The sequence below is a fragment of the Myxocyprinus asiaticus genome, chromosome 37, assembly GCF_019703515.2.
Source record: "Myxocyprinus asiaticus isolate MX2 ecotype Aquarium Trade chromosome 37, UBuf_Myxa_2, whole genome shotgun sequence".
NCBI classification, from domain to species: domain Eukaryota; kingdom Metazoa; phylum Chordata; class Actinopteri; order Cypriniformes; family Catostomidae; genus Myxocyprinus; species Myxocyprinus asiaticus.
In genome coordinates, this window is record NC_059380.1 from 13,342,489 (window position 1) to 13,364,905 (window position 22,417).

Consider the following 22,417-nt stretch of genomic DNA (forward strand, 5'->3'; position numbering starts at 1 on the left):
ACACAACTCGATCATTTATACACATGAAATGATCTGTAATGTACAAAATGCTTCCAAAACACACACTGATCCAAGTCCTACATATATATTTATTTCTGAAGAAAATTCCCATCTCTCACTGATAAAAGCCTATAATTATTCAATTCACTTGCAGTTGACCCATGCAGAGTATGAAACGCAAATGGGTAAAACACATCTAATGTTCCTCTGTGCAAAAATAACTTTTTAAAATTAGTATTAAGAAATTCATTTATAAGCTAAGGCAATAAAAACATGAATAGAAAGCCTAGTGGGTTCGCACTCTATGTTACAGTACAGCCGTTCATCATAAAGCGCATACACTAGGAGTGCGCGCGCCCGTGTCGTTTGTTGACGGGCTCCGCGTTCATGGCATTGTGAATGTGCTCACGGCAGTAGTGGAGCCGGAAGGGGAGCTACGATTCCGTCCCCGCCTTCACCCGACGCGGCGCTTACGCTACAGGACAGCCCGGGGTCTAGCGCTGTCACGGCAGGCCTAATTCCGTCAGCTTAATCGCAAACACAGTTGTTTAAAAAAATAATACATTTTATAGCCATCCGAGGCATCCGAGCAGCGAGGTTGTGTATTTTTCAATACGGTAGGACATGTTTGCACACGATCTCATGATCTTGACAGGGTTTTATCGGTTTGTGTATGCACGAAATAAGCACACGTCACGACATAAACATAGCTCATAATGTGACAAATGATTTTGAAAACAAAAATAGCGTTCAATCGCAAAGCGCGCGTGATTTGCATGTGCACGGTGAGTGTTAGTTGGGGTTTGATTTTTGAACGGCGTGTTTTGGCGGAAATCGGTTTGGCTTTTATTTAAGGTAGCATGGGTAATGTTAGCAAGCAAGCTAGCTTCAGTTAGCCAGTCACACGCTCGGCGCCACATTTACTGCGGGAATAATGGCTAGTTACACACAGTAGCAAGACATGAATATATTTCTAATCACAATGCAAGCGTTTAGTGTGCATGATCTGCAAACGGCTTTGAAGTTTCGTTTGACAAATGTTAGCGAGCTAGCATGAACGTTAGCATTTTTTTTCCCGAGACACAAGGGTTGAGCGCTCTATTGGTCCAATGTGTGATTGACTATAGACAGAGCTAGTTGAAAATGAAATGTTGTTTTTATTGTTGCGTATGTATTTGTTACTCAGTACAATTCTAATAGGAAACGAACATTTAGTGTCAGGCTTTTTTTGTGGTAGTGTAAAGTGGAGATCCATAGCACCATAGATGCAAGTCATTTGCTTTGCTTGAGGGGTTCTAAAGTCCAGCAATGTTGGAGACCGTTTGTGTATGACTGCTCTTTGCCCATATACAGATCTCACTTCATCACCACTAAATCACACGAAAAACCAATTTATGTCATTCGATCAGCATTGCACAAGGATAAGTGCAGATTTCAAGCTTATGGTTGGGTGGCTGCTGGTGCATTATTTGCTATGAAGTCAGTTATTCTGCACTGACTTTACAGAACAGAAGTTTATAGAATTTACATAAAATAAAGTCTGTGTCAGAATAGAAGTGGTTCAAAATGTCTTATGATTGTAGTTTTTCAGGTTCACAATCATCACAGTACAATATGTTATCTTCAAATCAAATCAAATCACTTTATTGTCACACAGCCATATACACAAGTGCAATGGTGTGTGAAATTCTTGGGTGCGGTTCCGATCAACATAGCAGTTGTGACAGTGATGAGACAGTACCAATTTACAATAACATCAAATTAACACAGCACAGTTTAAACATCTGATATATACACACTTTAGGCTAATGAAATGTTAAAAACCTATAATGCCGATGCGAGTGAATAGATAAATTGGAGGAACTGTTAGAATATATGCTGTCTGACTCAGCCTAAATATCAGTTAGTACATAAATACTCATTGTAAACATATAGGACCAGTCAAAAGTTTAGACACACCTACTCTGTCTTATAACAATTTTCCACATTTTAGAATAATAGTAAATTAATCTAAAAACACAAATTGAAGGATGGGAATTAATATTAAGTTGTGACCGAAAATGTTAAAACCGTATTATATTTTAGATTCTTCAAAATAGCCACCCTTTTCCTAGATTACACTCTGGGCATTCGCTCAGCCAACTTCTTGAGGTGCCACCTGGATGCTTTTTAAAGAGCATTGCAGGATTTACCATATATGCTAGGTACTTTGTTGGTTGCTTTCCTTTGCTCTCTTTACATTTATCTACAAAGCTAATTTTAAGCATTCAAGCTTGTGCATTTAAATAAAATTATAAGAAACATAAATTCAATGTGTGTCCAAGCTTTTGACTAGTAATATATGTTATTATTAATTTACCCTAAAGATTTGTTCCTTGTCTAACAGGCTCCAGTGCAGGGTGGACTGACCTGTCATGAATGAGCCCATTGAAGGCGGTGCGATCTCGTTTGACGAGTACGTGCGGCAGAAGGCGCGCACTATACCTCAGCACCGCATGAAAGAGTTTCTGGAGTCGCTGGCCACCAAAGGCCCGGAGGTGCTACAGGAGTTTAGTCAACAGACCAGCGGCACCACCACGACTATGGTGTACCAGCAGGGTGCCAACTGCATCTATACAGACAGCACAGAGGTGGCGGGGTCATTGCTGGAGCTGGCATGTCCAGTAAGGAAGATAATGACTTTTAATTCTCCTTCTAGGTGTGATTTTGGAAGCAGAAAATAATGGTCACCTCTTTTTCCATCTTTGCCCAGGTGCAAGTGACATCTGCTCAGATTTCTCCCCAGCTGGCTGCAGCTGTGCACCAAGCTTCTGAACAGCAAATTCAAGTACAGGTCTGGCCCTGTCTTTTCTCAGAACAATTATACAACATTGATAGTTTCTTAAAGGAATAGTTCACCCAAAAATGAAAATTCTCATCATTTACTCACCCTCATGACATCCCAGATAATAATAATTCCTTACATTTATATAGCGCTTTTCTAGGCACTCAAAGTGCTTTACATAATATAGAGGGAATCTACTCAACCACCACCTGGATGATGCGACGGCAGCCATAGTGCGCCAGAATGCCCACCACACACTAGCTATTGGTGGAGAGGAGAGGAGAGTAGAGTGATGTAGCCAATTCAGGGTTGGAGATTTTTGGGAGGCCATGATAGATAAGGGCCAATGGGGGAGGGGTGTTGGCCAGTACACCAGGGTTATACCCCTACTCTTTACGAGAAGTGCCCTGGGATTTTTAATGACCACAGAGAGTCAGGACCTCAGTTTAACGTTTCATCTGAAAAAAGGGGATAGTGTATGAATTGCTTTCTTCTGCAGAACAAAGAGGAATATCACAGCTCTGTAGGTCCATACAATGCAGGTGAATGGTGACTAGAACTGTGAAGCTCCAAAAAGCACAAAGGCAGCATCAAAGTAATCCATAAGACTTCAGTGGTTTAACCCATTTCTCCTAAAGTGATCCAATTTATTTTGGTTGAGAACAGACCAAAATATATCTCTTTTCTCACTATAAATCTTGACATCAGCAGTCTCCTTGACAATCATGATTTCAAGCTCGATTACACAATCTAACACTCTGCGCATGCATCAAGCGCTAGGATGTGTAATCGAGCTTGAAATCATGATTGTTCCTAGAGACATCGATGGCAAAATGTACAGTGAAAATTAGTTATAATTACCAAAACCAGTTGGATCGCTTCAGAAGACATGGATTAAACCACTGGACCCTTATGGATTACTTTTATGCTGCCTTTATGTGCTTTATGTGAATATTTAAATTTTTGGTCACCATTCAGTTGCATGGTATGGACTTACAGAGCTGAAATATTTTTCTAAAAATTTTCATTTGTGTGTGCAGAAGAAAAAAAGTCATACACAGCTGGAATGGCATGAGGGTGAGTAAATGATGAGACAGTTTTCATGTTTGGGTGAACTATCCCTTTAACCATTCAGTGGAGTGGTTATGGAAAGACTCCTTACATGACCATCATCAGGGAAAGACAACTTTGCGAATTGTGCAGAAATGTGCAGATTTCCGTGGTGGCACATTCTGTGTTGGCCTACTAATATAAAATGGTACTATTAGAATCTAGACGTCTCAAATTTAGTTTTAGCTTAGCCACTTTTCTCAGAGTGATGGTGTCAGCGTTTGGCGTTTGTATCTTTTCAGAAGGAAAGGAAAATTATTTGAAATATTTTTGACTATATGAAAAAATGAGTTGTTTTTAATTAATAAATTAATGAAAAAAATTAAATGCCTCTCAATCTACCCATTGGCAGGTGCAGATCCAAGGAGAGCAGGGTCAAACAGTTGGTCAGGTTCTTCAAGTGGCATCTCCCACCCAGCAGCAGTTACATGGACTCACTACAACACAGCTGATACAGCAAGGAGAGCTTACAGAGGAACAACAACAGCAGGTAATGCACACAGATAAATGCAACTCTGATCAGTTTCTACAGTTAATTTTAAATGATTAATTCCATTGAGTTCCCACGTCATGGAAAACATGGAAATATCAGGACATTTTCAAATAGTAATTTCCAGGCCTGAAATGGCATATAAATTAGTCAAATAATAGTAATAAAAAGTAATTGAGGTTTCCATAGTAAATATCGTTTTTTTTTTCTTCTACTTTTTCTCTGCTCTAAAATGTGTGATTGGCCAGGTATTGCTCTTTGTGAGTTTTTGTGTAAAGCCAGTGTGAGAAAGTCAGTCTATCCATTGAGGGTCTTATTGGAGATGTTTTTACACTATGAAAGAAAATTGTCTGAATTTCAATTCTAGAGATTGATACCTGACATATAATTGGATATCTGCCCCACCAATCTTTACAAAATTATTTTCAAAATCTTTATCCAGTAATCACAAAAATGATTAAAAAGGTAATGTAAATCATGGTCAAAAGGTGTCAAAATCCTACATCCTACACTTGGGTTCCTCTCTTAGCTCCAGGCCCAGCTGGTGGCAGCAGTTGCCGGAGGTCAGCAGATTCAGATTCAGACTGTGGAGGCTCTGTCTCCTCAGCAGCAGGGCTCCCCGAGAGAGGTAGAGAGAAGACCTGGAGCCTCACCAGCTGTCCTCCAGCCTGCAAAGAAACGCAAGGTGGACGTCCCTACTGTTGTCTCCTACTCGCTGCCTCAAGGGCAGCAATTAGCTACTGTACTGGCCATCCCACAGGGCCAGCAGCAAGGCTACCTGTCACTTAGACCAGACCTGCTAACCGTTGATAGCACCCACCTGTACAGTGCCACTGGTACCATCACAGGCCCAGCAGGAGAGACCTGGACCATACCCGTGTACTCAGCCCCTCAGCAGCAAGGCGTGGCCCACATTGCAATCCCTCAGGAGGCCTATAGCACCGTGCAGCTACAGGCCTCGCCTACCACTCAAGATAAAGACAAAGACAAGATGATAGCATCTCAGGCCGGCGGGGCGGTGGCTGTTCCGGTGTCTGGATCAGGAGTGACAACGCAAGAGGAAGTCGTACATTCACTGTTCCCAGCGCAGTTTATGAATGGAAACATTCATATCCCTGTAGCAGTGCAGACAGTAGGGGGCACTTACTCCGGGACTACGCAAGCCCTGCACATATGGGATCCGCAGCAACAGCAGCAGCACATACAAGATGGAGAGGCTCAGGAACAACAGCTCCACTTGCAGGTCAGCCAGAACACACACTAGCAAGAAGTTCACGTGCCTAAATGAGTAGTTCACTGAAAAAATGTTCCATCATTATTTACTCACCCCCATGTCATTCCAAACCTGTGAGATGTTAAAGGGATAGTTCACCCAAAAATGAAAATTCTCTCATTTACTCCCCTTCATGCCATCCCAGATGCATAACACAAATTAAGGTTTGAGAATATCTTAGCTCTGTAGGTCCATACAATGCAAGTGAATGGTGACCAGAACTCAGAAGGTCTGCTCTGTTTCTCATCCACACCTGACATATCTCTTCAGAAGATATGGATTGAACCACTGCGGTCTTATGGATTACTTTTATACTGCCTTTTGGGCCTTCAAAGTTCTGGTCACCATTCACTTGCATTGTATGTACCTTACAGAGCTGAAATATGTCTCCTACGTCTACAAGAAGGCGCAACAAATCAACATAAACCAATCATCACTGTGATCTAGAATTTTTTTTATTGCAAAGAACATATCTGGCTGTTAACAAATGTGTGTAAAAAGATACATTCAAAAGATTTAGCTAGTCCGTTTTCTCAAATATTAAGTAAAAAATGTAAAATGAAAAAAGAAACCCTTCAGTAGATGGTTCTGTGTTGACTTAGTGTTGCACAGTACCCTGTAACAGTGCTATAGTACTACCACAGACTCAAGCTTCATAATAGTACCACTAGGTTTTTTTTATTATTAAATACAGTTGTACGTACGTACTTAATCCTTGTGCAGCAAGATGCTGATGAGAAAAAGGCATAGATAAAGGCCTTTGATGGTTGTGCTTTGACTAAGGGCCTGTTCACTCTGAATGCATCTGTCTTTTTCTGTGCAAGCATGTGCTAGATGTACATCTTTGACCGTTGTGCCGTGTGTCGCTGTTTTTTCAGTGTCTTGTGCGATAATTATGCATTTTATTAGACACTGTGTCATTATAAAGGAAAATGAACCTTTAAAACGTCTTGAGACACCCGTGCTCTGTTTTGTTAGTTGCACTGCATCTGTTTTAGCAAAAGAATGTAAGTCATCATCAGTACTTGGCAATGCTCATTTTAGAATTACATTTTATTTATTTTAAATTTGATGAATATTTGAATTTGACAGCCTTGAACACCATTAAAGCACCTTAAAAGTGGTCCATATGACTCTTGCATAATATTCCAAGTCTTCTGAAGACATACAATAGTTTGCGATACTGTATGGAAAAGAGCTGCTTGAAGATGCTTCAAAAATTCTCCTTTTGTGTTCCACAGTGGATAAATGATGACAGAATTTTAATTTTTGAGGGGTTGAACTCGCAGGCTTCTTCAAGTCAGTTTGGTTAATTCTTTAGAGAAATAGTTCACCAAAATTTATAATTCTGTCATTATTTACTCACCTTCTTGTCATTCCAAACCCATATGACTATGCGGATAACAAGGATAGATTTTAAAGAACGTTGAGATCGCCGATTTTCAATTAATAGCAGTTGATAGTGACTCACTATTAAGCTTAAAAAAGCACCCATAAGTGTCAAAATTAGTACATGCAACTCATGCGTCATATTCCAAGGTTTTTGAAGGCATATGATCACTTTGTATGATGAACAGACCAAAACGCAAGTCATTATTCACTCTCAAATCTATACTGAGACTAAATAAAATATGGTGACACATCAGTAACATTAATCCTCATTTTATCTTGCACATCTTGTGACCAAACATCATGACACAAGATCAGTGAGGTTTGATGTTGTTTTTGGTGAACTATTCCGTTAACAGGTGACAAACAGGCATTTGTCTGTAGTGCAAAATGCACATCACTTCTTTTGGTGTAGTGACGTTGCAATGATTTTCTTCTATGTTTTCGGGCGCAGACAGAGGCAGAGCCACAGGTAGAACCTCCACCTGAGATGGTTCTCCCCAACACACTGAATCCTGAGGAGGGGCTAGAGGTGTGGAGGCTCTGGGTTCAGCGCAAAAATGCTGAGCTGGACAAGAATGACCAAAATAAACTGGCACCTATTGGACGTACGTTTATGTTTCTGTTTTTCCAAAGTCAACTTCTCTATATCTCTTTATACCAGCGATCAATTTTTTTTTTTTAACATTAACAGACATGTTTTAACTGCCAATCTTTAAGCCTCTAGTGGTGTTTAATTGCAGCAAAATTAACTGTATATTGTAAATCTCTTAAGGTCGCCAGCCACTGCGTTTCCAGGACGATCTGGTGTCAAGTTCAGTGGGCGAGCTGAACTTGGCTCTGTCCCTGATGACCCAGGAGGCTCGAGGGCTGGAGGGGGAGCCATTTGAACCTGACTCACTCTACTATGTATATTTATGTATACAGAAAGTATGTCCTTCGTCGTCTTATGTTTGATAAAAATGTGCCATATTCTAGTCTTTCTAAGACTTTGTTTTTCTTTTTGATGTAGTACATGTTTGAGAACGGCAGGGTAGACGACATCTTTTCGGATCAGTACTACGGTCGGTTCTGTCAGTGTTTACACAAAATTCTGGAGGAGTGGAGGCCCAGTGTTCACCCTCTTGGTAAGGGGGGTGGGTGTGTGTGTGTGTGTTTTTTTTTTTGAATGATCTGAGTCTTTGGAAGTATGCTAATTGTCTTTTTCCTTTGGTAGGCTACATTATCCCAAGTCATGTGACAGAAGAGATGCTCTGGGAATGTAAGCAGCTGGGAGCTCATTCTCCAGCCACCCTACTTACTACACTCATGTACTTCAACACCAAGTGAGTCTCTTGCTCTCTTACTTACCCCCCCCCCCCAAATAAATGTTCAAATACCTGGTGGTTAAAATGTTGTCTCCTCTGTAGGTACTTCCACTTGACCACAGTAGAGCAGCATATGAAAGTAGCCTTCTCCAAAGTGCTGAGACACACCAAGAAGAACCCAACCAACCCTAAAGACAAGAGCACCAGCATCCGCTACCTAAAAGGAGTCGGGCCCCACCATGTTGGACAGAAAGGTTAGATGGCTGCCACATTGTATGGCTGGATGTTGTCGGATGTTACAGTAAAAACTAGGGCTGTCGATTTAACACGTTAATTCAGTGCGATTTAATTTTATAAAAAATAATGCGTTAAAAAAATTAACGCAAGTAATCATGTCCCCGAACCATAATAAGGAAGATTCCTGAGAAATTCAAGCTTGAATTACCACATGTTTTCTCCAGGGAGCAGTAAGCAAAACTTCAGCTGTTTAGGCAACGCGCATCTTATACGGAGATCAAAACAACTCTTCAGCAGAACTCGAGGGTACGCTCTTTCTTTCAAAACACAGCTTGATGTAGCGCAAATCCAAACTAAGGGATCTCAAGATGTATTCTAAGTATTAAACTACGTTTAACTTGACACAGCGTCCTGAACATTTTATGTTTATGACTCAACGCAACCAAAGTGAGACGCTCCAAAAGCATCCGTCTGGTGCAAGTGTACATTGATGGGTCCTTAGACAAGCACTCATAATAAATCTCTGATTGATTGACAAATTCACTTGCAAAATAGATTGCTGTGAACGGTATGCCAATGATTGGCTTATGTTCCGTAATATGCAAATAAACAATACATTGGATTCTAAAGCTGCTTTTTATATTGTCTTATCAATGCTTAACTCCTCTGCTATAATAATGTAATGCATTTCAATTTCAAATATTTTTTTAATAATATTTTATATACACACACACACTGGCGGCCAAAAGTTTGGAATAATGTACAGATTTTGCTGTTTTGGAAGGAAATTGGTACTTCAACTGATCACAAAGTATAGTCAGGACATTGCTGATGTAAAAAACAGCACCATCACTATTTGAAAAAAGTCATTTTTGATTAAATCTAGACAGGCCCCATTTCCAGCAGCCATCACTCCAACAACTTATCCTTGAGTAATCATGCTAAATTGCTAATTTGGTTCTAGAAAATCACTTGCCGTTATATCAAACACAGCTGAAAGCTATTTGGTTCGTTAAATGAAGCTTAGCATTGTCTTTGTGTTTGTTGTTGAGTTGCCACAGTATGCAATAGACTGGCATGTCTTAAGGTCAATATTAGGTAAAAAATGGCAAAAAAGAAACAGCTTTCTCTAGAAACTTGTCAGTCAATCAATGTTTTGAGGAATGAAGTCTATACATTGCTTGAAATTTCCAAAAAACTGAAGATTTCATACAAAAGTGAACACTACAGTCTTCAAAGACAAAGGACAACTGGCTCTAAAAAGGACAGAAAGAGATGTGGAAGGCCAGATGTACAACTAAACAAGAGGATAAGTACATCAGAGTTTCTAGTTTGAGAAATAGATGCCTCACATATCCTCAGCTGACAGCTTCATTGAATTCTACCCGCTCAACACCAGTTTCATATACAACAGCAAAGAGAAGACACAGGGGTGCAGGCCTTATGGGAAGAATTGCAAAGAAAAAGCCACTTCTGAAGCAGAAAAACAAAAAGAAAAGGTTAGAGTGGGCAAAGAAACACAGACATTGGACAACAGATAATTGGAAAAGAGTGTTATGGATCTTAAACCCATTGAGCTTTTGTGGGATCAGCTAGACTGTAAGGTGCGTGAGAAATGCCCGACAAGACAGCCACATCTATGGCGAGTGCTACAGGAAGTGTAGGGTGAAATGTCACGTAAGTATCTGGCCAAACTGACAGCTTGAATGCCAAGGATCTGCAAAGCTTTCATTGCTGCACGTGGAAGATTTTTTGATGAGAACTCTGAAGTAGTTTAAGAAGTTGTGAACATTGTTTTTCAAATTGTAATTTTTCATGTTATTAATGTCCTGACTATACATTGTGATCAGTTGAATGCCACTTTGGTGAATAAAAGTACCAAGTTCTTTCCATAAGAGCAAAATATGTACATTATTCCAAACTTTTGGCCGCCTGTGTGTGTGTGTGTATATATACATACATACATACATACATACATACACAGCTCTGGAACTAAGAGATCAAATTATCAGTTTTTCTGGATTTACTATTTATATGTATGTGTTTGAGTAAAATGAACATTTTTGTTTTATTCTATAAAATACTGACAACATTTCTCCCAAATTCCAAATACAAATATTGTCATTTAGAGCATTTATTTGCAGAAAATGACAACTGGTCGAAATAACAAAAATTATGCAGTGTTTTCAGATCATCACCGATCTTCCACCAGATTTCACAGTGGGTGCGAGACAATATGGCTTGAAGGCCTCTCCAGGTCTCCATCTAACCATTAGACGACCAGGTGGAGGATCAGTGATGATCTGGGATGCTTCAGCAAGACTGGAATCAGGCAGATTCATCTTTGTGAAGGATGCATAAATTAAGCCACAACCAAGGTTATCCTGGAAGAAAACTTGCTTCCCTCTCTGACAATGTTCCCCAACTCTGAGGATTAGTTTTTCCAGCAGGACAATTCTCCATGCCACACAGCCAGATCAATCAAGGTGTGGATGGAGGACCACTGGATCAAGACCCTGTCATAACCAGCCCAATCTCCAGACCTGAACCCCATTGAAAACCTCTGGAATGTGATCAAGAGGAAGATGGATGGCCATAAGCCATCAAACAAAGCCGAGCTGCTTGAATTTTTGCACCAGGAGTGGCATAAACTCACCCAACAGCAATGTGAAAGACTGGTAGAGAGCATGCCAAGACGCATGATTGAAAATCAGCGTTATTCCACCAAATATTGATTTCTGAATTCTTCTTAAGTTAAAACATTTATATTGTGTTGTTTAAAAATGAATATAAACTTGTTTTCTTTGCATTATTCAAGGTCTGAAAACACTGCATCTTTTTTGTTATTTTGACCAGTATTTTCTGCAAATAAATGCTCTGAATGACAATATTTTTATGTGGGAGAAATGTTGTCAGTACTTCATAGAATAAAACAAAAATTTTCATTTTACTCAAACACATACATATAAATAGTAAATCCAGAGAAATTGATCATTTTGCATCATAAGTTTTTCCAGAGCTGTATGTGTATGTATGTATGTATATATGCATAATATATATACACACACACGCACACTACCGTTCAAACGTTTGGGGTCACTTGCCTGAAATGTTTCTCATGATCTTAAAAACCTTTTGATCTGAAGGCGTATGCTTAAATGTTTGAAATTAGTTTTGTAGACAAAAATTAAATTGTGCCAACATATTAATTTAATTACAAAACTAAAATGTAATAAAAAAAAGGTTTTGAAATTGATGACTTGGACCGAATAATAAAGAAAAGCAGCCAATAAGTGCCCAACATAGATGGGAACTCCTTCAATATTGTTTAAAAAGCATCCCATGGTGATACCTCAAGTGTATCATTGTACATTTCTGCAAAGGGTGACTACTTTGAAGATGCTAAAATATAACACAGTTTTGACAGCAACATAATTCCCATATTTCGATTTCTATTATTCCATAGTTGTGATGACTTTACTATTATTCTAAAATGTGGAAAAAAAAAAAAAAAAAAAAGTGACCCTAAACTTTTGAACGGGTGTGTGTGTGTGTGTGTGTGTGTGTGTGTGTGTGTGTGTGTGTGTGTGTGTGTGTGTGTGTATGTATATATATATATATAATATATATATATATATATAATTATTTCATCATTGTATATTGAATTATTGTTATTTGAGGGGCTTTTTTGAGGGAATTATTGTTATTTTGTGATTTAATTAATCAAATTAATCACAATTAATCCAGACACCATATAATTAATTTGATTAAAAAAAAAAATAATCGATTGACTGCCCTAATAAAAACATAACTTTACATCCTAAGTTTACCAAACATCTCCATAGTCAGTTTTTTTTTTCTAGTGATCAACCAAAATCAGTGACCATGTCTCCATGCACTTAAAGGAATTTTCCAAGTTCAATACAAGTTAAGATCAATCGATAGCATTTGTGGCATAATATTGATTACAACAAAAACTAATATTGACTTGCCCCTCCTTTTATTAAAAAAAAAAAAAAAAGCAAAAATCTGGGTTACAGTGTGGCACTTACAATAGAAGTGAATGGGGGACAATTTCAAAAGTATAGCCACAAGACAAACAATATGTGTGTTAACATGATTTTAGTGTGATAAAATCACTTACTAACCTTTTCTGTGAAAAGTCATGATGATGCCAACAATCCCAAAACCCCTAAAATTACTGTAGAAATTACTATTTAAACAACTTTACAGCTCAAATAATACATGGGTTTTAACAGAAGAATTAATATGTGCTTTTATAAAATAAGCTTCACATTTCTGCCTTTGAAACCCTCCAAAAATTGGCCATATTCACTTCCAATGTAAGTGCCTCACTGTAACATCGATTTTCATTTTTTATTTTATTTTTTAAAAAGGAGGGATGAGTCGAAACAACTTTTTGTGGTAATCAGCATTATGCCACAAATGCTGTTGATTAAGCTAAACTTGTATTGATCCCAGAATATTCCTTTAAGAAAATAGTTTATTATCATGTAAAAGAGAACTCTGATTTCCTTATGCCGTTTAAGGGATTAAAGAAAGCAGCTTAACACACAGGTTTCTCCCGGTACTAGAACGCAGCTTATTGTGGTCAGGTAAATGGATAAGCGGCATTGTTACGCACACTTCAAAAACCTGTGAACAGACCGGATAACAAACGTCAAAGGATGAAACTCAAGTCTACACAGAAGTGGTCGACTGATATGGGTTTTTTAATGTCCGATGCCGATATCCAGAGAGCAGGGAGGTCCACAGGCCGATACAATGCCGATATATCACACAGTTTAATATAGTAAATAAAAATTGCTAAAAAAAAATAATAAACTCTTATTTAGTACTATATTTACTAAATTTTACACAAAACTTTAACTTTGTAAAAAAATAATTAAAAAAAATAATGTTCTATTTTAAATGGTAGATAGAAGGTTCTTCTGATTTCTGTTTAGTCATCAAATTTTAGTAATTTATTTGCACATGAAGAAATTGTTAATATATTAGGATGAAGGAAATAACAGTACACACAGTAGTCCGGCAACCATGGATGGCATGTCCATGTTGGCAATCGCATTTTCTCAAAAAATACAGAATCAAACCAATTGCATATACAATGCATAGTGAATAAGACATTTACTTGTAGCCCACATGAAGCGCTTTTACTTTCAAGTTGCACTCACGTGCTCGTGCAGATCCAGCGCGAGCAGTGATCTCCTGATAGTTTATATGGCCTGGATCACCTGCTTGGATAGTTACGGACTGACCATCGTGATTTGTGAATTATTAGAGGAACTTTTGGTTTTGATTCTGGCTGATAAAATAAGCGCTTCAGAGGAAGATATTAGATGAGCGCTCGACGGGAAGAAAATGCTGGATTTTTGTGAGGTTCATGAATTACATCTGTTTAACGAGATATCTGCATATTTGCTAACGGTGTATATTAGAAGTTTTATTGATATTTGCTTTTTCTCATTAGAAAAGAAAGTTAAAAGTTACAGGGAACTGCTGAGGAGAGGCTGATAGAATACGTGCTTTAGGGGTAAATAAATGTGTTCCACAGGATGCTGGATCTGCTCAAGTTTTGTGAGTTTATTACATCTGTTTAAATGAGATATGCTCATATTTGCAGATGGTATATGATATTAGGTTTTTTTTTTTTTTTTTATGTTTGCCTTTATCATTAGTCAAGACAGTTAAAAGTTACAGGGAACTGTTGAGGAGAGAGGGAGAATGGAACAGGCGAGCACTTTAAAATGAAGAGCTCAAATGTCTGATATGCGGACCGTTTAAATGAGACTGTGTTGCACACCGGTCTATTATTGTAGTAACATGATGGCACGTAACAACAAAACGAACCATGACTGGTCATTTACACGTCTCAGTCGCTTCACATGCAAGCAGGCGATTTTTGATGCCCTTAAAAAAACAATTCAGCAAAACGGGAAAATTTAACATCCGATGCAATAAAGTCAGAATATCGGCCGTTTTATCGGTCTCTGCGATATATCGGTCAACCACTGCTACACAGCAGAAAGAATTGAACATTTCTGGGAGTACAGTAGGAAAATCACACCCACTATAAACTATACCCATTTATACACACACCAATATAAAATATTGACTGTCTCAAGTTTCTATATGTGCTTGTACATTGAGGGAATCCCGGAGTTTTACGTAAGAGGGAAACCCCACTTTGCAGTGCAATTCCCATGCTGGTCATGATAAAAAGGAAACAAACACAGCAACAACTCTGGAATATCTGGAATTGAAGCGAAGCAACGGAGAATAAAATAGTGAAGTTTTCCTTGGATGCCATGATTGTTATTTACACAAGCGTCACAGGGAAATTACATTGCTGTGGAGAAAGCTGGTTACTGACTTAGCCGCATGTACAAAGGAGTAAAGAGCCCCCAACACAGCTCATGTAAACGCATACACAGATTTCAAGCTTTAAGCAGCTTTCGCAATAAACGGCTTTCTGGTGTCCATGTAAATGTGGTCATTGGGTTTCAACTGGGTTTTTCAGCAAGTGATGCAATAGTATTTCTAGAGAGGAGAGTGAATGATGACTTAAAACAAAGTATTGGTATTATATTAATAACAGTGAATGACAAATTTGCAGCAAAGAACATTTATTTTACACAGAATTCACCAAATATAGAAAACAGAAAAATATGCATTTTCCTTTGACAAATCTGTTGGTAGAATTTGGAACTGACATCAGGGGGTGCAAACATTTGTCAAGCAGGCACTTGTCATTAGCTGATGCAGACCATAAAAGAAATGGCCAAATAATGGCCAGGCACTGTGCGCTAACTAAGTTATTCCACAAGATTATATTTTATTGTTATAGTGACCGATGACATGTACGCAGAGCAAGCTGAAGACCCAGAGAACCCCCTGCGTTGCCCCATCAAGCTCTATGACTTTTACCTCTTCAAATGGTGAGACACTGCCTATATCACATGCTACTGTGGTGCAATGGCTAGCATATATTTTTCACAGTACACATTGGTTTTAATAATGTAGACAGTCCTTAATGCTGTAGTTAGTTATAGCTTTAGTATAATTAATATCAAGATCAACAGTGGAGCTGCCCCACAAGCATACTCTCTGTTGATACTTTTGGTTTGGATTAAGAATGTTATTTTTAAAATCTTTTTTTTTTTTTTTCTACTTGTTCTGCCTTCCTCTTATCTGTTGTCTTTCTTTAGCCCTCAGACTGCCAAGGGTCGCAATGACACATATTACCTGACACCAGAGCCTGTCGTGGCACCTAACAGCCCTATCTGGTACTCCACTCAGCCAATCACAAGCGAGCAACTGGAGCACATGCTCACACGCATCATGATGGTGCGGGAAATTCAGGAGATAATCGCCATTGCCCAGGCCAATGTACACTGAGAGAAGACGGGAAAAATGAGAGCAAGATGGAAAGAGAGAGCACCTTTCTCCTTCAGTGTTTCATCTTGCCATTCACTCCTTTCTCAGAGAGACTAAACCAAGCTGCTTCTGCGGTGTCTCCTTATATTCACACCCATATGATTTAAAGGAGAGTGCAGGAGAGGTTTTCAATGAACAGGACATACATAAAAGCCTTTTTTGTTTGTTTTTTTAGATACAGAAATTTATTTTTATGTTTGTTCACCTAATGACCATCAAAACGTATTTGCCAAGATCTCCCATTGTGTGTATTTTCTCTTTCTGCCATGTATGTTATGCTCCTTCCCTTTACCCATTGCCTCCCCCCTTTTTTCACTTTTTTTTTTTTTTTTTTTAAGTGCTTAACTGTGAAGATCAGATGGTTTTAAGATCGCAGTTAAGCTTTAGTCATTATCAGCAGTGGGCTAGAAAACCATGTGATGGTTTTGTGTATACACTTCCAGTCATGGCTTCATCCACCTGTAACATCTACAAACACCGAACACAACCCCTGCTCACTCCCAGGAGCCTGCAATAGCGGAGTCTGCATACCTGAGGAGTGTATTGTACATGAAGACTTTTTTGTTCCATTTTTATATATATATATGCATCTGTGGTAAACTGATACGTATTGATATTATAGTGGTGCTGGACAATTGAAGCCTGTGTTTTCAAACATGCCTTTTTGTACAGCGAATTCCTCGTAGTGGTGTCTTTTCTGACTCCTTCAGATGTTTCTGTGGATGAAGATCTTGATTTAATCTGATATTCATTACACAAATCCAGAATGTCAGAACACACATTACAGAAAACACTTCACAATAAGATTGTATTTATTAACATTAGTTAACTACATTAGTTAGCATGAACTAACAATGAATAATACCTATACAGAACTTATTAATCTTGGATAAAATTCATTTCCTCAATACATTTTGTAATTAAAAGTTTTATACGTTACATTAATGCATTGTGAACTAATAATGAACAACTGTATTTCTATTCTATATATTTCTGTAAAAAAAAAAAAAAAAAATTGTTCATTGTTAGTTCATTATACTTAATGCATTTACTTGTGTTAACAAATAGAATCTTATTGTAAAGTCTTACTCCTAAGGCTTTGGGGCTGGCAAAATACATTTTCCCCCACAAAAAAAAATTCAGTGGTCTTTTATTAAAAATAGTTTTGACAAAATCGGATAACTTCAGAATATGATAGCTAATGCTTTTTTAGCTGCACAAGAACATCACAAAATATTTTCATGACCTGCAAAGTCCTATCCAGTCCTCTTAATCTCACAACAACTGAACTATAACACATTTCGAAAAATAGCAGTATGATTCATGTGTGATCCATATCTCATTCCTTTCCTGGTAGTGGGATCTGTAGTCTCTTCAAAGCGATGGTGAAGTATTTAGGAAGGGGACAGGACACTGTAATGTTGCTGTGACCTTTGACCCCTGGCAGGGTGATCTTTCGGGAGTGTAGATGAAGAGGCAGGTATCGGGTTTTACTCTGCACCAGACCCAGCCGCCGCAGCACACCCTCCGGTAGCTTCTATATCCCGAAATGTGAGAGACACATGAGCTCAGTCTTCAAACATGATAATGAGTCATGTCTCATGAAAACACTACACCACATCTTGATTATCCATTGTTAACACATTACTTGCTATATCCACAGACTAAACGAATGCTCTTATTTAAAAAAACGGACATTGATTTTGTTGACTAGTGGTGATAAAAAAAAAAAAGAAATATAATTTACTCACTCTCATTCCATCCCAGATGTGCATGACTTTCTTCTGCAGAAAACAAAGATTTTTCAACGAATATCTAAACTCTGTATGTCCATACAGTGCAAGTGAATAGTGACCAGAACTGTAAAGCTCCAAAAAGGACATGAAGGCATCATAGTAATCCATATGACTACAGTGGTTAAATCCATGTCTTCAGAAGTGATATTAAAGGTGTGGTGAGAAACAGCTCAATATTTTAGTCCTTTTTTACCAAAAATTCTCCTCCCTGCCCAGTAGGTGACGATATGCAAGAAGACCGAGAATTGATAAAAACAAAAGAAGAATGTGGAGATTTATAGTAAAAAAAAAAAAAGGACTTAAATATTGATCTGTTTCTCACCCACACCTATCATATCGTTTCTGAAATATTGGATTTAACCACTGGATTTGTATGGATTATTTTATGCTACCTTTGTATGTTTTTTGGAGCTTCAAAGTTCTGGTCACCATTCGCTTGCATTGAATGGACCTGCAAAGCAGAGATATTCTTCTAAAAACGTTTGTTTGTGTTCAGCAGTAGAGAGAGTCATACACATCTGGGATGGCATGAGGGTGAGTAAATGAGACAATTTTTATTTTTGGGTGAACTATCCCTTTCATTTGAACATTTTAACTCCATGTGTTAAATTTAGCATACCTGGGGTGCCAGTTTGTCCCAGTGAGCATATTTATGGTCTCCCAGAATTGGGCAAGCCAAAGCAAGAGCCATGTGCACTCGAAGTTGGTTTTTCACTCCTAAAACATATTAAAAAAAGCTAAATGTTTGCTTAAATTTATTACTTTTTTAATAAATATATTTATTATGTCTAAAACCCTGAACTGTAAATTTTTCACAACAAATATGATGTCCCATTACCTGTATGCAAAACTAATTTAAAAATAATTAGAAAGTATTACAAATGTTTAAAAAAATTAGGAATAACCCTTGGTTATTTAGCTCATGTATGGTTTTCACACGTCACGATTAGTCAATACCTGTGACAGGCTGCAGTTCCACCAAGCTGCAGCCACCGGTGCTGTCCAGAACTCGATACTGCGTGACTGCACTTTGGGCCAGCCGGTGAGATCTCACCCTTGTCACTCCATCTCCTTCCTCACTCACTCTGAACAATGGGCTCAGACCCATCTGGATACATTAACCATTATAGTTCACTTTAATTGTAGTCATGTAAGAAAACTGGAATGGATCCTACTCTTAAAAACAAGTAGATTATACAAGACATTTATTGACAGTGAGGATGGCGATACTGATCACGCTGAACAGAATGCTTTATAACCTTAAAATGTGGCTGAGGTCCCATGACCTCCCTCTCTATAATGGGAATGTCAATCACTCCTTCAGACGGAACAGGCACGCCCACAGTGACAGCCCTGAGTGAGACAGAGGGGAATATACTGTGTAGGTTTGATGTAGGTTGTGGTGGAACATGATTATCCATTCACAATAAATGATACAGGACACAAAACAAAAAGAACAAAATATTGCAATAGAGAAAAATACAAGTTTATGGGATGTCAAAAGGGCCTACTATCATGTTACCCTCCAAAATCATATAGAATTGCCCTGAAATACTATATCTAAATTCTTTCACATCTACATCCAATTAAAGACATAGACCTAATACAGTCATTAAAGTCGATAGGTTCAACTTACAAATATTTACTTTCCACTTGGTGTGATCTGATGAGTGTTTGTACATGTTCAGCTGCTTGCTCTGTTTTAGCCAGGATCAAAACTCCAGTAGTTTCTTTTTCCAGACGGTGGCAGAGGTGCAACTGTGATCCTGTCTGCATGCCATCAATTATCTTAGCCAGCAAAGGCAGACACTCTGCAATGCTGTTTCTGATGCCATCTACATCTAGGAGAATGAATTGCAGGGGAAATATGCACAGCTTGTCTTAGATGTGGTATGGCTTGTTCATTGCAGTTTAATAATATTGAAATCATCAGGTACTTGTACTTATTCTTCTAATATTGCTATATTCATAGAAATGACCAGACATCTTTCTCCTAATGGATTCAATAGATTGCATGCGGCAAAATGTAAAGCACCTACTGTGAATAGGCACGCCGTATGGTTTATTTATAGCAATTAGGTTTGGGTCTTGATAAAGGATGCTTCTGTACAGTGCCTTTGCAAGCACACTAGGGTGCACAGTCTGTAGTTGCTGGGTGAGCTGTTTGAGTTCAATCACTCTCTTCTGTAAAGGGGACACCGGAACCTTTGGACATAAAACCAGAAATGACGGAACATTAAATGTGTTGCACATAAAGTCTGTTTAAATGCAACGAAGCACACATGCAAAAACAAATTTAGCCAACCTCATTTTCGAAATCTGTCTGTTTCTCTTTTTCACTCCGAAGTCTTTTCGCGATATCGGCTGCTTTCAATACGGTTTTTCGGTTAGCAGCGGGTGTCTCAGTCTTTGAAGCTGTGGCATAAGCTCTCCCCAGCGTCACAGTTGAACACACCTCGCATGGGTGTCGCATTTTTACAAATAGACTGTTTAAAAGCCATTCCCTTTCCAAAGACCTGCGCCCCAACACACGCAGAGACCTAACATTACTCATTGGCACATGTACGATTAAATGACGCAAAAAGAAATGACAGCTAAAGCAGATAAATCAAGATGACACTGAGCACGTTTTAGTATGAAGGAAGCGCAAGAAGCATATAACGCGACGACACTTCAAAATAAAGGTTGTTAAACCCGGGGTTTGAAATCTTTTCGATGCCAAAGACCCCCAAATATGATGATATTCTTAGTTTAACATGTTCATGTATAAAGACCCACTTTTATTGTGTGAGATAAAAAGATAGTATGATTTTATAAAGATAACATGTTAGTGAAAATATATATAATTGGCTTTTATAAGGCCATTGTACTAAAGCAAAAAGAAATGATTAAAAGAGCCTGCCTATCTGTAAAATATTTTCTCATAATATATTGATTTTGTATTTACATTTTAGTTCTTACAGTTAAAAACTATTAGAATAGAATAGAATAAAATAATAGTGATTTCCAACCAGTCTTCAAAGCAGACTGAAACACTAATAATGTCAAACTGTTTTCCGCTTCATTTTTACACATTTATTTTCTTTCAATTTTCTGCGGACCCCCTAGCACCCCGTTGTGGCCCCCTAGGAGTCCCCAGACCCCAGTTTGAAAACCCCTGCCACAATAAGTGCAATAAACTTGGGTGTAATTGCCCAGATAGCTCACGGACATTTCTGAGATGTCTGATTCAGGTGTTTGACTCAGAAACACTGAATTCAGCATATTTCAGAGATTTAGAACACCACTGTAGGATATGCGTTCCTGTAATAGACTATTCTCATTAGAGGTCAACAGATGAGGGATTTCTGGTGGTCTAAAACATTACAGTGAATATGTTAGTAAAACATTAATTCAAAATAAAAAAAAATTAGTGTTTTTTAATTACAAAACAGGAAATAATAAATTAGGCGAATGTGTTGCGTTTTAGAAATTGCTATAATTTATCTTAACATAAATATACTGTAATAGTAATAATGAGATGTCTATGTTATGATCAAATGTATGCAGATAATGCTATTATCTACATATGTACATGCAAAAAAACAAGCAACAGGAAAAAAGATGAGCAGGAATTAAAATCTGCAATGGTTCATGTTTCACAGTGGTTGGCTGAATCTTGTTTACATCTTAATGTAACATAAACTGTCTGTGTGTTCTTTATAAAAAAGTGCCACTGACTGTGACACTGTACCAGTAGTATGTGTCCTTGGGCAGAAGCTTAATGTAGTACAGGAATTAAAATATTTGGGAATCATAATTGACTTTCAACTTTCTTTTAAAATACATGAAGAAAGTTGTAGAAACAGTCCAATTTAATTTGGCAAATTTTAGATTAGAAATAATCTGATGGCAAAAGTTTTATTTATGAATGTGATGATTCCTCCTCATATTACATACTGCATGACTTTCTGGACACATACATGTAAAACTGTTCTTAAACCTGTTAAAACAATGAACAAGCAAGCTCTTAAGGTACCAGACAAAAAGCCAAACATATGAAGAGCACTCATTATAACGTACTCCAGCACTGGATCACCACTTTTAATAACATAACACACGAAATGGAAACTCCTGCTCAAGACCTGGAGATGTTCCTTCTGCATTAAACACTTACGTGATGAATGCTATTTCAAGAAGTGGTGGGGACAAAATTGGTGAAGGCAAAGAGTGGCAGGGACATGTCTCACCCGTCCCACCCATAAATTACGCCTATGCTTTTCTCTGTCGGACTGAGGTGACACAAGGAAAATCTAGGGGGCAATTTTTTTTTAGCACAGGAATGTGTTTGGACTAAATAATCAGTTAAAAAGATGTACCGAACGTGTGAGGGAGATAGAAGAGAATCTGTGTGAAAAGCATGTGTGTCTTTGATGGGAGGGCTGCGTGTGAATAATGAATAATGGCTGGGTTTGTTTGCTCACAGCTGAGTGAATTAAACATGAAGCCATGACTAGCAAACTCACATGTATGTTCTCTGTCTCTTTTTTTATA

At 38.1% G+C, this 22,417-nt stretch overlaps 2 protein-coding genes across 2 annotated transcripts; one reads left to right on the forward strand and one right to left on the reverse strand.

Annotated features, from left to right (window-relative positions):
* Positions 1 to 377: 377 nt before the first annotated feature.
* On the forward strand, positions 378 to 16,745 carry LOC127428004 (transcriptional regulator QRICH1-like). Its single transcript, XM_051676036.1, has 12 exons — positions 378 to 617; positions 2,387 to 2,663; positions 2,753 to 2,833; positions 4,287 to 4,424; positions 4,954 to 5,667; positions 7,541 to 7,694; positions 7,862 to 8,016; positions 8,099 to 8,213; positions 8,303 to 8,411; positions 8,496 to 8,647; positions 15,499 to 15,589; positions 15,860 to 16,745. Exons 2-12 carry the CDS (start codon positions 2,415 to 2,417, stop codon positions 16,047 to 16,049), a joined length of 2,148 nt encoding a protein of 715 aa, XP_051531996.1. The 5' UTR covers positions 378 to 617; positions 2,387 to 2,414; the 3' UTR covers positions 16,050 to 16,745.
* LOC127428005 (pseudouridylate synthase RPUSD4, mitochondrial-like) lies at positions 16,465 to 20,535 on the reverse strand. The gene is made up of 7 exons (XM_051676037.1): positions 20,190 to 20,535; positions 19,924 to 20,089; positions 19,521 to 19,725; positions 19,144 to 19,237; positions 18,842 to 18,992; positions 18,504 to 18,601; positions 16,465 to 17,625 (listed from the first exon to the last, which is right to left on the reverse strand). The coding sequence occupies exons 1-7, from the start codon at positions 20,436 to 20,438 to the stop codon at positions 17,428 to 17,430; spliced, it is 1,161 nt and encodes a 386-aa protein (XP_051531997.1). The 5' UTR covers positions 20,439 to 20,535; the 3' UTR covers positions 16,465 to 17,427.
* Between the last annotated feature and the right edge of the window lie 1,882 nt (positions 20,536 to 22,417).